The sequence below is a fragment of the Chiloscyllium plagiosum genome, chromosome 27, assembly GCF_004010195.1.
Source record: "Chiloscyllium plagiosum isolate BGI_BamShark_2017 chromosome 27, ASM401019v2, whole genome shotgun sequence".
In the NCBI taxonomy this organism is placed as follows: domain Eukaryota; kingdom Metazoa; phylum Chordata; class Chondrichthyes; order Orectolobiformes; family Hemiscylliidae; genus Chiloscyllium; species Chiloscyllium plagiosum.
The window spans coordinates 7664533-7678609 of NC_057736.1; the positions used below are offsets into that span (position 1 = coordinate 7664533).

The following is a 14077-nucleotide window of genomic DNA, read 5'->3' on the forward strand; positions in this document are numbered from 1 at the left end:
CCAGAAGACTGGAGGATAGCAGATGTGGTTCCCTTGTTCAAAAAGGGGAGTAGGGATAGCCCTAGTAACTATAGGCCGGTGAGTCTCACTTCTGTTGTGGGCAAAGTCTTAGAGAGAATTGTAAGGGATAGGATTTATGCACATCTGGATAGGAATAATGTGATCAAGGATAGTCAGCATGGTTTTGTGAAGGGCAGGTCGTGCCTCACAAACCTTATTGAATTCTTTGAAAAGGGGACGAAGGAGGTTGATGAGGGTAAAGCGGTAGATGTGGTATATATGGATTTTAGTAAGGCGTTTGATAAGGTTCCCCATGGTAGGCTACTGCAGAAAATACGGAGATATGGCATTGAGGGTGAGTTGGAGGTTTGGATTAGGAATTGGCTGGATGGAAGAAGACAGAGGGTAGTAGTTGATGGCAAATTTTCTTCATGGAGTGCCGTCACTAGCGGTGTTCCGCAAGGATCTGTTTTGGGACCATTGCTGTTTGTCATTTTTATAAATGACCTGGAAGAGGGGTTAGAAGGTTGGGTGAGCAAGTTTGCGGATGATACGAAAGTCGGAGGAGTTGTTGACAGTGAGGAAGGATGTGGCAGGTTACAGCAGGATATAGAGAAGCTGCAGAGCTTGGCAGAAAGGTGGCAAATGGAATTCAATGTAGCTAAGTGTGAGGTGATTCACTTTGGGAAGAATAACAAAAAGATGGGGTACTGGGCTAATGGTCGGATACTTGGTAGTGTGGATGAGCAGAGGGATCTTGGTGTCCATGTACACAGATCTCTGAAAGTTGCCACCCAGGTAAATAGTGCGGTGAGGAAGGCATATGGCGTACTGGCTTTTATTGGTAGAGGAATTGAGTTCGGGAGTCCTGAGGTCATGATGCAGTTGTATAAGACTCTGGTGCGGCTGCATCTGGAATATTGTGTGCAGTTTTGGTTGCCATACTATAGGAAGGATGTGGAGGCACTGGAACGGGTGCAGAGGAGGTTTACCAGGATGTTGCCTGGTATGGAAGGAAGATCGTATGAGGATAGACTGAGACACTTGGGGCTGTTTTCATTAGAGAAAAGAAGGTTTAGGGGTGACTTGATTGAGGTGTACAAGATGATTAGGGGGTTAGATAGGGTTGACAGTGTGAACCTTTTCCCGTGTATGGAGTCGGGTATTACAAGGGGGCATAGCCTTTAAATTAAGGGGGGGTAGATATAGGACTGAAGTTAGGGGTAGGTTCTTCACTCAGCGAGTCGTAAGTTCTTGGAATGCCCTGCCAGTAGCAGTGGTGGATTCTCCCTCTTTATGGGCATTTAAGCGGGCATTGGATAGGTATATGGAGGATAGTGGGTTAGTATAGGTTAGGTGGGCTTGGATCGGCGCAACATCGAGGGCCAAAGGGCCTGTACTGCGCTGTATTCTTCTATGTTCTATGTTCTAAATAAATCTAGTCCACTTGCCAGCATTTGGTCCATATTCCTCTAAACCCTTGCTATTCAAAAAATCCATTCAGATACCTTTTAAATGAAAACCTACCTTTTCAGTAGCATCTTTGGAACAAGAATCAGGCCTTGAAGGCTACACCTACCGTTACAAATTTAAAGGGTGCTTGCAGCTATTAACACTCAGTCTTAGTTCTGTGGCAGCCGCTAATATGCAATAGCAGAATTGTCTCATAATCTGATCAAGTGATCTGACCCAGATTGGGAAGCTTTGCTGTTTGGCTTCCTTGTGACCTCCAACCGAAAGACTGATGAAATTGTTGAGCTTTATATTTTATGTGGCAATGTTCTGTGCACTCCTACAACACTGGTGCATGAAGCAGGGTGCCTACACCATCTATGACTGAAAGGCAGGCTGAGAGCTAGTTCAAACTAGGAAGCACATGTGGATATAATGTAGTCCAGTGTAGGAAACACTTGGAGATTGATGACTTAACATTGCTCCCATCTGCTCAGAAACCAATATCTAGTTTCCTGTGCACTGAGGAGGCCAAATGCAGGCCGGGTGTCCATTTTGCAGAACACCTTCTTTCAGTCTGCAAGCATGATCTTGAGCTTCTGTTTACTTGTCATTTTAATGCTTCACCTTACGTCCATGCTGACCTTTCTGTCTGTGGTGTACTACAGTGTTCCAATGAAGCTTAACATAAGCTTGAGAAATATCTTTTGTCTCTTCTACAGCCTTCACAAGTCAAGATTGAGTTCAACAACTTTAGGTTATAACTCTGCCTCTATCTTGATCTGTATTTTGTTTCCTTTTCTTTGGTTCTGCTGGGATGATGATATTTCTTTTTCCTTATCCCTTCGTGTTCAATTCATGCTAGTTTTTATGTGGCAATCACATCTCATTTGAACACAATTTTTATTTCTTTAATATATTCATCACCCCTCTCTTTGGTTCTTGTATAATGAAATCTATTATTTAATCTGGAGGTAGGTTTGCTCGCTGAGCTGGAAGGTTCGTTTCATCACCATATTAGGTAACATCATCAGTGTTCCGGATGAAGCACTGGTGGCATGGTCCGGTTTCTGTTTGTGTTTAGGTTTCCTTGGGTTGGTGATGTCATTTCCATTTTTTTTCTCAGGGGGTGGTAAATGGGATCCAAGTCAATGTGTTTGTTAGAAAAAAACACTACATTGGACTAACAGGCAGAAAACTATCCGCCAGGATACATGAATATCAACTAGCCACAAAAAGGCATGGCCCACTCTCATTAGTACCCTCTGAGAAAAAGAACATGAAATGATGTCACCAACCCAAGGAAACCTAAACACATAAATAGAAGGCAGGCCATGCCACCACTGCTTCATCCGGAGGCTCACTGATTATGTTACCTAGTATGGTGATGAAACGTCTGATAATGAACCTTGCAGCTCAGCTAACAAACCTAGAGCCAGAACCTCAACCCTCCACCTTCCATCTTCAACTCATAGATTTCTATTTTCCCTCCGTTCTGGGTATCACTGGCAAGATTAGCATTTGTTGTCCGTTCCCAATTGTCCTTGAAATGAGGTGCTAGCTCAGACATTTCAGGGAACAGTTAAGCATCAGTCACTATACTACATCACCATTTCCCAATGATCAGCAATTATTACTGCTGTTTCTCACCACAGATGCTGCCTGACCTAGGTTTTTCTAGCATTTCTTGCTCATATAATCAGTATATTGATTTCCATGATTTCTATCTTTTGTTTTCTTTTGAGGCTATTACCTTCAGTGTAGTATTCCCTCAGTATGGTAATAAATTAACAGCCTAGATTTTAGGCTCAAATCCCCAGAGTAGGATCTGAACACACAACCTTACAATTTAAAGATAAGAACACTACCCACAGAGAATGTCTTGCATTTTATGTGACATGTGGAACATTGGAATAAAAGAGAAGAGGTATTCCGTTAATCTCATGCCCTCAGTCACTACTTTGAGATTTACCACCAGAAATACTGGTGGATGTTGAACATATTTGATAAAATATGGGCTAGGATATTCATACTGTTCTCTAATGTCTGAATTTTTTTTGACATTAGCATCCAATGTTGCTATGACTTTGGTAGTACAAGAGGCTACTCTACTGCTGGAGGTTGCACACTACTAAGAGATACAAATGATGTTGGCCTCAGAAAACCTACTTAGGTTAGCAATAAGAGTCTTGAATGGAGTTTGGAAATACAAGTAGAAATTGTCAGATTGCGCACTAGAGAAAGGGTGCAATAATACATCAGATCTTGGTAAATTAATGGCACTGTGTTGTGGTAACTGTATGAGGTGTGGTCTATAACATTTCACTTTTCTTTTGCAGAAAAGCAATGCACTGTTAAATTTATCTCTTGTTTGTAATAGACTACATGTCCACTTTGCAGCTTGTTTTGCTGTATATAATCTGAAGTCAGTTTCTTTCTTTTTCAGTGACGCTTTCAATGCTAGTGACATTAACATGAAGATAATTGCCACCACCATTTGTAATTAAAGACTTGATTGTATTTTGCTTGTCAAAGAGAAGGAGTTAAAATATGTTTAGAATGCTTTGCGAGAGATTAACAAGATTACTTGTAGACAGTGAATAAGAATTTTCACTGACTATTTAGGCTGGAAAAGTTTTTAGGGAAAGCATAGTCTTCTGATCTTGAATATAATATGAAGGAAGGAAGCTCTGAAATCAAAATCTGTAATTTTTATTTTGCATCATCCACTGGATGCTCCTTCACAGGCTTCCCCAACACCACCATCACAATTCTCCCCTATCAGCTTCTGGTGATCTCATCTCAGAAGAAACAAAAAGCATCACAAAGCAGACTTAATATATATATATATATACCAAGAAAATCAAAGAAATCAGAAAGGAAATTGGGTTTAAAAAGACAGAGCTTCTGTGGCTAACACAGTGCAAATTATGATCAATGAACCACAGTTTTTACCCTGTTTTTGGTGTTCCCAACTCAGACATGGTTAAAAAGTTAGCAAAGGCAAGAAGCAGGATGCAAAGGAAAAAAGGTTAACCTGAGAGATGGTGAGAAATAATTCACAAGACAGATTCTCAAATGGCAAGATTGGCTATGAACTGTGGAAAAGGAAACTGATATATTTACAAATGTCAGAAGTTGGAAAGGAAAGTGAAGAGAGAAACGTGAATTGTGATTTATTGATATGATATTTTGGCCACTATATCCTAAGAAGTTTTCACAATACTGCAGAAAAATTGTGCAATTTAGGTTGTGAGATCTCTTTAACTTGTAGAGTAAAGCGCATTCTCAACTGTGTGCTATGAATTGAAATACTGCTATCACACTTGTGTTCCAGATCCAGTTCCTCACTTGGATATCGATGAAGCAAATGCACAGTTCATGGAACAGAGTGAGGAGTTCTATGATGCCCTAATGAATTGCCATTGGCAGCCATTGGACAGTGTTGCATCTGACATCCCTGCTTCGGCCATAGCCTAGCAGATTAATATTGCTACTGCAAAGCCGTAAAGCATCCAGGTGATCAGCGTATCGTGAGGGATCTTTTTAGTCCCCTGGTTCTCAAGATCTTCTGGTTCTGGCACAATTCTTGTTTAATATGATTTAATATGACTGATTTAATAAATACTGCATCCTCTTGTTCTTGGTTTATGCAAAGTTTGAAACAAAATGGTGATTTAAGAGGAATCTTCTTCAGAAGAAATGTTCTTTATTTTTTAAGAAAAATGGAATTTATTCCCGAAATGTTAATGTTAGGGCTGTCCAAATAATTCATTCAGAGTTCAGGAGTGTTTTAAAATATAATTGTATACAGGAGTACGATCGCCAGAGAAGCAATGTACAGAGTAGTCTCACAACTGAGGGGTTCTGATGACTCTTTTGACCCCAACAGGTTTATAAACATTGTGTGAATCTCAACACTGGTAAGTGCCTTATAATTCATTTCTTTGCATGTGTTGTTACTTTGATGCAATTTTATGTTTAGGGATTAGGAGTTCAAATATCCGTTGACACTAAACACAAAGGTTTTTTGCGCATGGATCTAGATTAATTTTTTTCATGAAAATTGTGATATTTTTCAAACAATTTTGTCAATTTGATGACTTCTGGTTTTTACCATCTGGTACAGTATTGATTTACTCATTACATTTAGAGTTCGTGTATATACATATAAGGCAAAAAGTGTTGATATTGCCGAATATCTATAGTCCACTTTTTTGTCAAAATCTCTCAGCCAGCTGGAAAAGAAAATTACTGATCTTGTAAAAATTTTTTGTTTGTTTGGTTGTACTTTTAGGATTATCAAAATAGTGGACAAAATGGAGGTTATGATCATAGTGTAGGATATTGGCGTAGTTTCTACTTGTCAGCCACCTCCAACCCAAACTTTTGAATTTACAAATATGGATAAGCCACAGGGTCTTGTTTGCTTCTGACTTTCAGAAATACATTCAGCAGACTGCATCTGTGCTTGGAAAGAAGGTATAATTGCCCTAACTAAAATTTAATGGTTACAATGAGAGAGTATATAAGAGTTGTTTTTAAAATACCACTAATTCTGCTGCTGTATCCCTCACTGTCTTGATTCCAGGTATTTTTTTCAGCATAGTTTGAATGCCCAAGTTGCACTCTCATTCAAAAGTACTACTGAGTCACAAAGTATGCAGTGGGACTCCAGATCTGTAAATTAATGAAGGGGTACAATATATTGGGAAATTATTTGTTGGAAGTAAAGTCATTGGATGCCTTTTTAAGGTCAATAAGTTCTGCTCGCAAATGTTGACATTTTAATTTTTCCAGGTGTACTTTTATTGAAATTCTGATTTTATCATACTCATGAACCTGTAAAAAAACAAATTTATTTTGTAAACTAAAATAAAGGTGATTTTCTTTTATCATTTCTGTTTTGAATGCAGGCAATGGATAATCTGAGCTTTACTTGCAGAGTGTTGGACAACTGTTGGTGCCTGATTATGGGCAGAGTTCTGCAGAGCTCTGTGTTGGGCCTCTTACAATTCATGGTTTTCATTATTGGCACAGTGCGAACTTAAACGGAAGAACCTTTTACATTTGTAGATGTCACAAGTATATGTACTGTCGTAACACAGAATACATCGGTTTGCAAGTTGATTTGGATAAATTGGGTGAGTTTATGGCTTGGCAGGTGTCAATTATGTAGACAAATATATTATAATACACAGATTGGAAAACACCAACCATATTGGTTGGTGGAAATGTGCATAGTTTGGAGGGCTGTTGTAGATTGCAACAGGACATTGACAGGATTCAGAGCTGTGCTAAGAAGTGGTAGATGGAGTTCAACCCAGAAAAGTGTGAAGTGATTCATTTTAGAAGGTTGAATTTGAATGTAGACAACAGAGTTAAAGGCGGGATTCTTGGCAGTGTGGAGGAACATGAGGGATCTTGGGGTCCACATCCATTGATCCCTCAAAGTCGCCACCCAGGTTGATAGGATTATTATGAAGGAGTATGGTGAGTTGGCTTTCATTTGTAGGTGGATTGAGCTTAAAAGCCATGATGTTATGCTGCAGCTCTATAAAACCCTAGTTAGACCACACTTGGAATATTGTGTTCAGGTTGCTTCATTATAGAAAGAACGTGGAAGCTTTAGATAGGGTACAGAGGAGATTTACTAAGATGCTGCCTGGACTGGAGGGCATATCTTATAAAGAAAGGTTGAGGGAGTCAGGGCTTTTCTCATTGGAGCAAAGAAGGGTAAGAGATAACTTGATAGAGATGTATAAGATGATGAGAGGCATAGATAGAGTGAATAGTCAGAGAATTTTTCCCAGGGGTATGGCTACAGTCAAACGCAAAGACTGTACAGAACTGCTTTAGTATCTATGAATGTAGATAAAGATTTTTTTATGAATAAGGTATACTTTCCAAAAACACCTTGTTAGTAATATAGCAGATATATTATCCACACTCACTAGCAAGTAGATGGGGGTGGTTATGGACAACATAATCTTGTTAATAATTGCATGAGACTCTTGATTCGAGCTAGAATCTTTACAGTGCAGAAAGAGACCATTCAGCCAATCTAGCCTGCACACTACAGGGCAATTTAGCATGTCCAATCCACCTAGCCTACACATTTTTCAGCTGTGGGAAGAAACCAGAGCAGGTGTTGGAAACCCACACAAGACACTCCACACAGACTCCAAGGCTGGAATTGAACCTAGGTCCCTGGTGCTATGAGCCACCATGTTGGTTAGGCCACTTTTGGAATATTGTGTCAGTTCTGGTCTCCTCCTTATCGGAATGATATTGTGAAACTTGAAAGGGTTCAGAAAAGATTTATAAGAATATTGTCACGGTTGGAGGATTTGTGCTATAGGGAAAGGCTGAACAGGGTAGGGCTGTTTTCCCTGGAACGTTGGAGGCTGAGGGAGTGACCTGATAGAGGTTTATCAAATCATGAGGGGCGTGGTTAGGATAAACAGACAAAGTCATTACCCTAGGGTGGGGGAGTCCAGAACTAGAGGGCATAGGTTTGGGGTGAGAGGGGAAAGATATAAAAGAGACCTAAGGGGCAACGTTTTCACACGGAGGGTGGTTTGTGTATGGAATGAACTGTCAGAGAAAATGGTGGAGGCTGGTACCATTACAGCATTTAAAAGGCATCGAGATGGGTATATGAATAGGAGGGGTTTAGAGGGATATTAGCCAAGTGCTGGCAAATTGGACTAGATTAACTTAGGATATCTGATTGGCATGGACGAGTTGGACCGAAGGATGTGTTTCCGTGCTGTAAATCTCTATGACTCTAATTGCTGAAATGCCTGTGGAATAGTCAAATTAGCAAGGGGAAGTGGTGATATGTCTTTGAAAAGACAAACTTCCGTTGGGTGACATCCCATCAAAAATCATTGGCATCTGAAAAGGGCTGTCTGTTCATTTGCACTGTATTGGAGAGGTTAGTTTTTGTTCAGGGGCCCCAGTTTAGGGGGATATTGCATAGAACTTTCAGAAGTTGAACGTGGTACCACTGTCATATACTTATATTTGTAAAACAGTAGCAATGACATTTGTTTATATAACATCCTTAATCTGGAAAATTTTCCCAAAGCGCTTTGTTGAAAAAATTGACATAGAGCCAAAAATGGTCCAAAACTTTGCAATAGACATGGGTTTTAAGATAACTGTTAAAAGGAGAAGGAAATAGAAATACAGAGTAGTTTAAGGAGGAACTCCAGGATATGGAGCGACAAAGAGGAAATATAAACCAGCATAACAATGATGATAAGTGAACGAGACTAAGTCTGTACTGTATAGGGTGTGCGTATCAAAGTTATGGAAGTGCCAAAGTTTAAAGTGGTGGAGGATAGCTGAGCAAGAAAACCTTTGTCTGGAAATAGAAAATATAAGCTTGCAGCACACAATAGTGATAAAATATGGACTTTGATTTTTGAATTCTTCAATCTGGTTTTAATACCTGGGATTTGCATGGGCTGAAACGGTTTTAAAAAGGTTTAAGATTGGCTTACCAGTCACTTACTACATGTTGGTCAAGTCATGAAACCAACACTGCTACAACCAAAATTAACATTTGATCAAAAGATATTGAAATCAGTTAGCTCAGGCATAAAGAAACCATTATCTCTTATTTTTTGTTTGCACCTCTACACAAATTTTCACATATTGGAGATTGAAACTTGCTTCCAATTTAGCAGACCTAAAGAAACATTTCCACAAACAGAATACATGAAAGATGCTTCAAGGAGCTGTTTTTGGCAAAGCAGGGGAGATGGACTTTTGAATGCAACCGGAATCAGCTGGAGAAAGTCCTCAAAGAGGAAAAGTGCCTGATCACACAGCCAATTTAAAAAAGACACATCTAACCATCGAGAAAGGACAACTGAAAGCTTGGCTATTGTTGAAAATTTTAGACATCAATTATACAACCATGATGAAAACATACACCTCAGGAACACCAGGATTTTAAATTGCATGTTCCTTCTCCCTTCTTTCATATTGTACCTGTGTGTGCCAATATGATTGATGCTGCATTATTTTTCTTCAGTCTAGCAGAAAATAAGTTTGCTTTCTTTTCCTCAAGTAAGACTGGTAAGTGCCCCCTTCTTGATTCAGTAAAGTCACAAGAGTCCCAGAGGGCTGCGCATGCATTAAAGAGATGACTGTTGGTGAGTTTAGAGCTGAAAATGTGTTGCTGGAAAAGCGCAGCAGGTCAGGCAGCATCCAGGGAACAGGAGAATCGACGTTTCGGGCATAAGCCCTTCTTCGGCTTATGCCCGAAACGTTGATTCTCCTGTTCCCTGGATGCTGCCTGACCTGTTGCGCTTTTCCAGCAACACATTTTCAGCTCTGATCTCCAGCATCTGCAGACCTCACTTTCTCCTGTTGGTGAGTTTAGCCTGAGAGTTGCAATGCTTCAAACAAGGGGAATAATTGAGACGGTGGAACGTTCACGGTAACCTTGGCTGGTATGGGAATCAGACTTATGTTAGTGATACCACTCTGCATTGCGAGCCAGCAATCCAACCATAGAGTCATAGAGATGTACAGCACAGAAACAGACCCTTCAGTCCAACTTGTCCATGCCAACCAGATACCCTAGGTTGAAACTTTATTGCTGGAACAGCACAGCAGGTCAGGCAGCATCCAGGGAACAGGAGATTCGACGTTTCGGGCACAGGCCCTTCTTCAGGAATGAGCAGAGAGTGTTCAGCAGGAGAAGATAAAAGGTAGGGAGGAGGGAGTTGGAAATGTGATAGGTGGAAAGAGGTCAAGGTGAGGGTGATAGGTCGGAGTAGGGTGGAGGCGGAGAGGTCAAGAAGAAGACATTTCCAACTCCCCTCCTCCAAGTCCCTCCTCCCTACCTTTTATCTTCTCCTGCTGAACACTCTCTGCTCATTCCTGAAGAAGGGCCTGTGCCCGAAACGTCGAATCTCCTGTTCCCTGGATGCTGCCTGACCTGCTGTGCTGTTCCAGCAATAAAGTTTCAACTTTGATCTCCAGCATCTGCAGACCTCACTTTCTCCAACCAGATACCCTAACCTAATCCAGTCCCATTTGCCAGTACTTGGCCCTCTAAACCCTTCCTATTCATATACCCATCCAATTGCCTTTTAAATGCTGTAATTGTACTAGCCTCCACCATTTTCTCTGGCAGCTCATTACATACACCAACCACCTTCTATGTGAAAATGTTGTTCCTTAGGTTCCTTTTAATTTTTTTCCCCTCTCTCCGTAAACATATACCCTCTAGTTCTGGACTCCCCCACCCAAGGGAAAAGACTTTCTATTTATCCTATCCATGCCCCTCATGGTTTATAAACCTCTATAAGGTTACCCCTTAACCTCCGATGCTCCAGGGAAAACCGGCCCAGCCCATTCAATCTCTCCCTATAAGCTCAAATCCTCCACCCATGGTGACATCCTTGCAAATCTTTTCTGAACCTTTTCAAGTTTCACAACATCCTTCCAATAGGAAGGAGACCAGAATTGTGCACAGTATTCCAAAAGGGGCCTAATCAATGTCCTGTACAGCCTCAACATGACATTCCAACCCCAATGTTCAGTGCTCTGACCAATAAAGGAAAGCATACCAAATGCCACTTTCACTATCCTATCTACCTGTGACTCCACTTACAAGGAGTTATGAACCTGCACTCCAAGGTCTCTTTGTTCAGCAACACTTCCCAGGATCTTGCCATTAAGTGTCTAAGTCCTGCTCTGATCTGCCTTTCCAAAATGCATCACCTCAAATTTATCTAAATTAAATTCCATCTGTCATTCAGCCCATTAGCTCACATAAGCAAACCCATCCTGCTACTGATACAGTAGACACTGGGTAACTACATTCCTGTGTAGGGCTTAAGCTCGAATCGTCAATTCTCCTGTTCCTTGCTACTGCCTGACCAGCTAGCTGCAGAAGAGCCAGCAATAGGCAAAGGTTGAAATAAATGATCTTTATGGTGGAGAGAATCTTTGGTTGACAGCTCATGGTTAAATACAAAACCACAAATTCGTGCCTAACATTCTAATTTCTGCACTCTTCAATCTAGATATTGACTTCAGTTAGTATTCTTGTGAAAACGAATGAGTTGGCTTTTGCATAATATCAGAGATTTTGTGACATGTTTTTAACTGCTTCATCCAATCAATCAGCCTTTTATCATTAATATGTTGACAAATTATTTAAAAATAACATTTTCTTAAAAAATACAGATATCTTAAATTAACCCCAGAGTTTCCCCAAGTAGAGGTCTGGATCCCAAACGGGGCAACAAGCTGAAGTTTAGGGGTCACATACTGCAGGGGAACTCAGACTGAGTTATTATAGCTGTGCTTCTAATAGAAAGGCCCCCTATCTATCCCAACTCTGACAGGTCCCCGCGCACACACACCCCTTCCCACCCCACCACCAACTTGCATTTTTCATGACATGCACAAGGTGGTGGTTGTGAGAGAGTGAATGTTTGTGTTACATTGAGCTCCGCCCAATCCGATAATGTCTTTCAGTGGAGACTATTGAATTCTGTACAAGCGTCCAAAAGAAGCAGATGTATTCTGTACAGATTCCTTAGTAATAATGAATGGCTAGTAAATTATACTGTATCTTTTGCTGTCATGCAATAAACCACTTTATTATTTAGGACATAGAGTCATAAAGATGTACAGCATGGAAACAGAACCTTCGGTCCAACCTGTCCATGTCGACCAGATATCCCAACCCAATCTAGACCCACCTGTCGGCACCTGGCCTATATCCCTCCAAACCCTTCATATACCCATCCAAATGCCTCTTAAATGTTGCAATTGTACCAGCCTCCACCACATCCTCTGGCAGCTCATTCCATACACGTACCACCCTCTGTGTGAAAAAGTTGCCCCTTAGGTCTCAACTCAAAATTCACATGAAGTAAAACAGAAGGACTGTGGAAGCCCTTTGTTACGTGTGCCTCTTCTGTTTAGACTTGCTTGCAGACTACCGTCTACCATTGTAATTATGCTGTCCCTAAACTCAGCATAGGGAAAGGGTGATGATAAAAGAGTTGAACGGAGGATTAATTCCTATTTTTAAGAGTATAAGGTGGATCATCAATGTAATTTTGATTTTCTACATTTCCGTTCTCTGCAAGATTCCATTAATTGATAGGTTTTTTTTGTTACATTGTCCCATGAGAGGCTGTTTAACCTCATTTTGATTGATTAAATTGAAAGGAAGATTGGGTGCCTCCCCCAGAGTTTGTCACAAATATACAGAGAAAGCCTGTTGAATATTTCTGGGACTAAAAGCAACACTGGATCATTGCTGAAGTACTGAGTGTCCCCTTTGCATGGGGGTGAGTGGAGGTGGTCAGGCATTGGTGTGCCATCACATCAGAGAGTGATTTTTCCACCTTCGGACCCTTATGTTGAGCCTCCTTCAAGAAGATGCACCCTGAGAACATATTTCTTCCATGAGATGCATGGACTCAATTACAACGTGCAATTCCTTTTCATGGAATAGTCATATCCTAAGACCTTTATCCAGGAATTAGCTGTCTTCCATGGGAATATTAGATTAGATTAGATTCCCTACAGTGTGGAAACAAGCCCTTCGGCTCAACCAGTCCACATCGACCCCTCTGAAGAGTAACCCACCCAGACCCATTTCCCTCTGACTAATGCACCTTGCACTACGGGAAATTTTGCATGGCCAATTCACCTGGCCTGCACATCTTTGGACTGTGGGAGGAAACTGGAGCACCCATGCAGACACTGGGAGAAACTTCACACTGTCAGTCTTCCGAGGCTGGAATCGAACCTGGGACCCTGGTGCCGAGAGGCAGCAATGCTAACCACTGAGCCACCGTGCCATGATCAAGGTTTAGGACCTGATCAAGATTTGGGACATAATCAACTCTCACCAGCGCTATCTCCCTGCAGCAGTGATGGATATTATATGGGAGCCTCTACTCATGAACTAGTTCCTCTGTCATCGAGTCATAGAGTCCTACAGCCTGGAGGTAGACCCTTCGGCCCAAACTGGTCCATGCCAACCAAAATGTCATCAATGCTAAGCCCATTTCCCTGCACTTGGCCCATATCCTCTAAACCTTTCCTATCCATATATTTGTCCAAATGCCTTTTAAAATGTTGTTAATATACCTGCTTCAACCACTTCTGCTGGCAGCTCATTCCATGTGCATACCACCCTTTGTATAAAAAAGCTACTCCTCAGGTTCTCTTTTATTCTTTCCCCTCTAGCCATAAATTGATGCTCTCCAGTCCTTGATTTCCCAAACCTGAGAAAACTTCACCCTATCCATGCCTCTCATACACTTCTATAAGGTCCCCCCTCAGTCTTCTACACTCTTTAAAAAAAAACTTGCCAGCTTTTCCAACCACTCCCTATTTTCCTGCAGTCTTTTCAGTTTAATAACATCCTTCCTATGGCAAGGTGACCAAAACTGAACATAATACTCTAAGTGTGGCCTCACCAATGTCCAGTACAACTGCACCATAACTTCCCAACTTCTATAAGCCCTGACTGATGAAGGCCAGTGTGCCATACGCCTTTACTGCCCTGTCTACCTGTGACAACTTTTCAGAGAACTGTGCATCTGAACTCCAAGGTCCCTCTGCTCCACTA

The 14077-nt window shown here is 41.2% G+C and overlaps 1 protein-coding gene and 1 long non-coding RNA gene across 6 annotated transcripts in view; one reads left to right on the forward strand and one right to left on the reverse strand.

The window, feature by feature from the left end:
- LOC122563506 (tRNA selenocysteine 1-associated protein 1-like) overlaps positions 1–6350 on the forward strand; it is a 33229-nt gene extending 26879 nt beyond the window's left edge. For 4 of the 5 annotated variants that reach the window (XM_043717306.1, XM_043717303.1, XM_043717304.1 and 1 more), the window contains exon 9: positions 4790–6350. In XM_043717306.1, coding sequence (XP_043573241.1) covers positions 4790–4932 — 143 coding nt within the window. In that variant the 3' untranslated portion in view covers positions 4933–6350. The remainder of the gene's footprint in view (positions 1–4789) is intronic. The other variant, XM_043717305.1, reaches the window with a different exon arrangement.
- The window catches only part of LOC122563509, a 45170-nt gene that overhangs the window by 26351 nt on the left and 4742 nt on the right, over positions 1–14077 (reverse strand). The window lies entirely within an intron of this gene.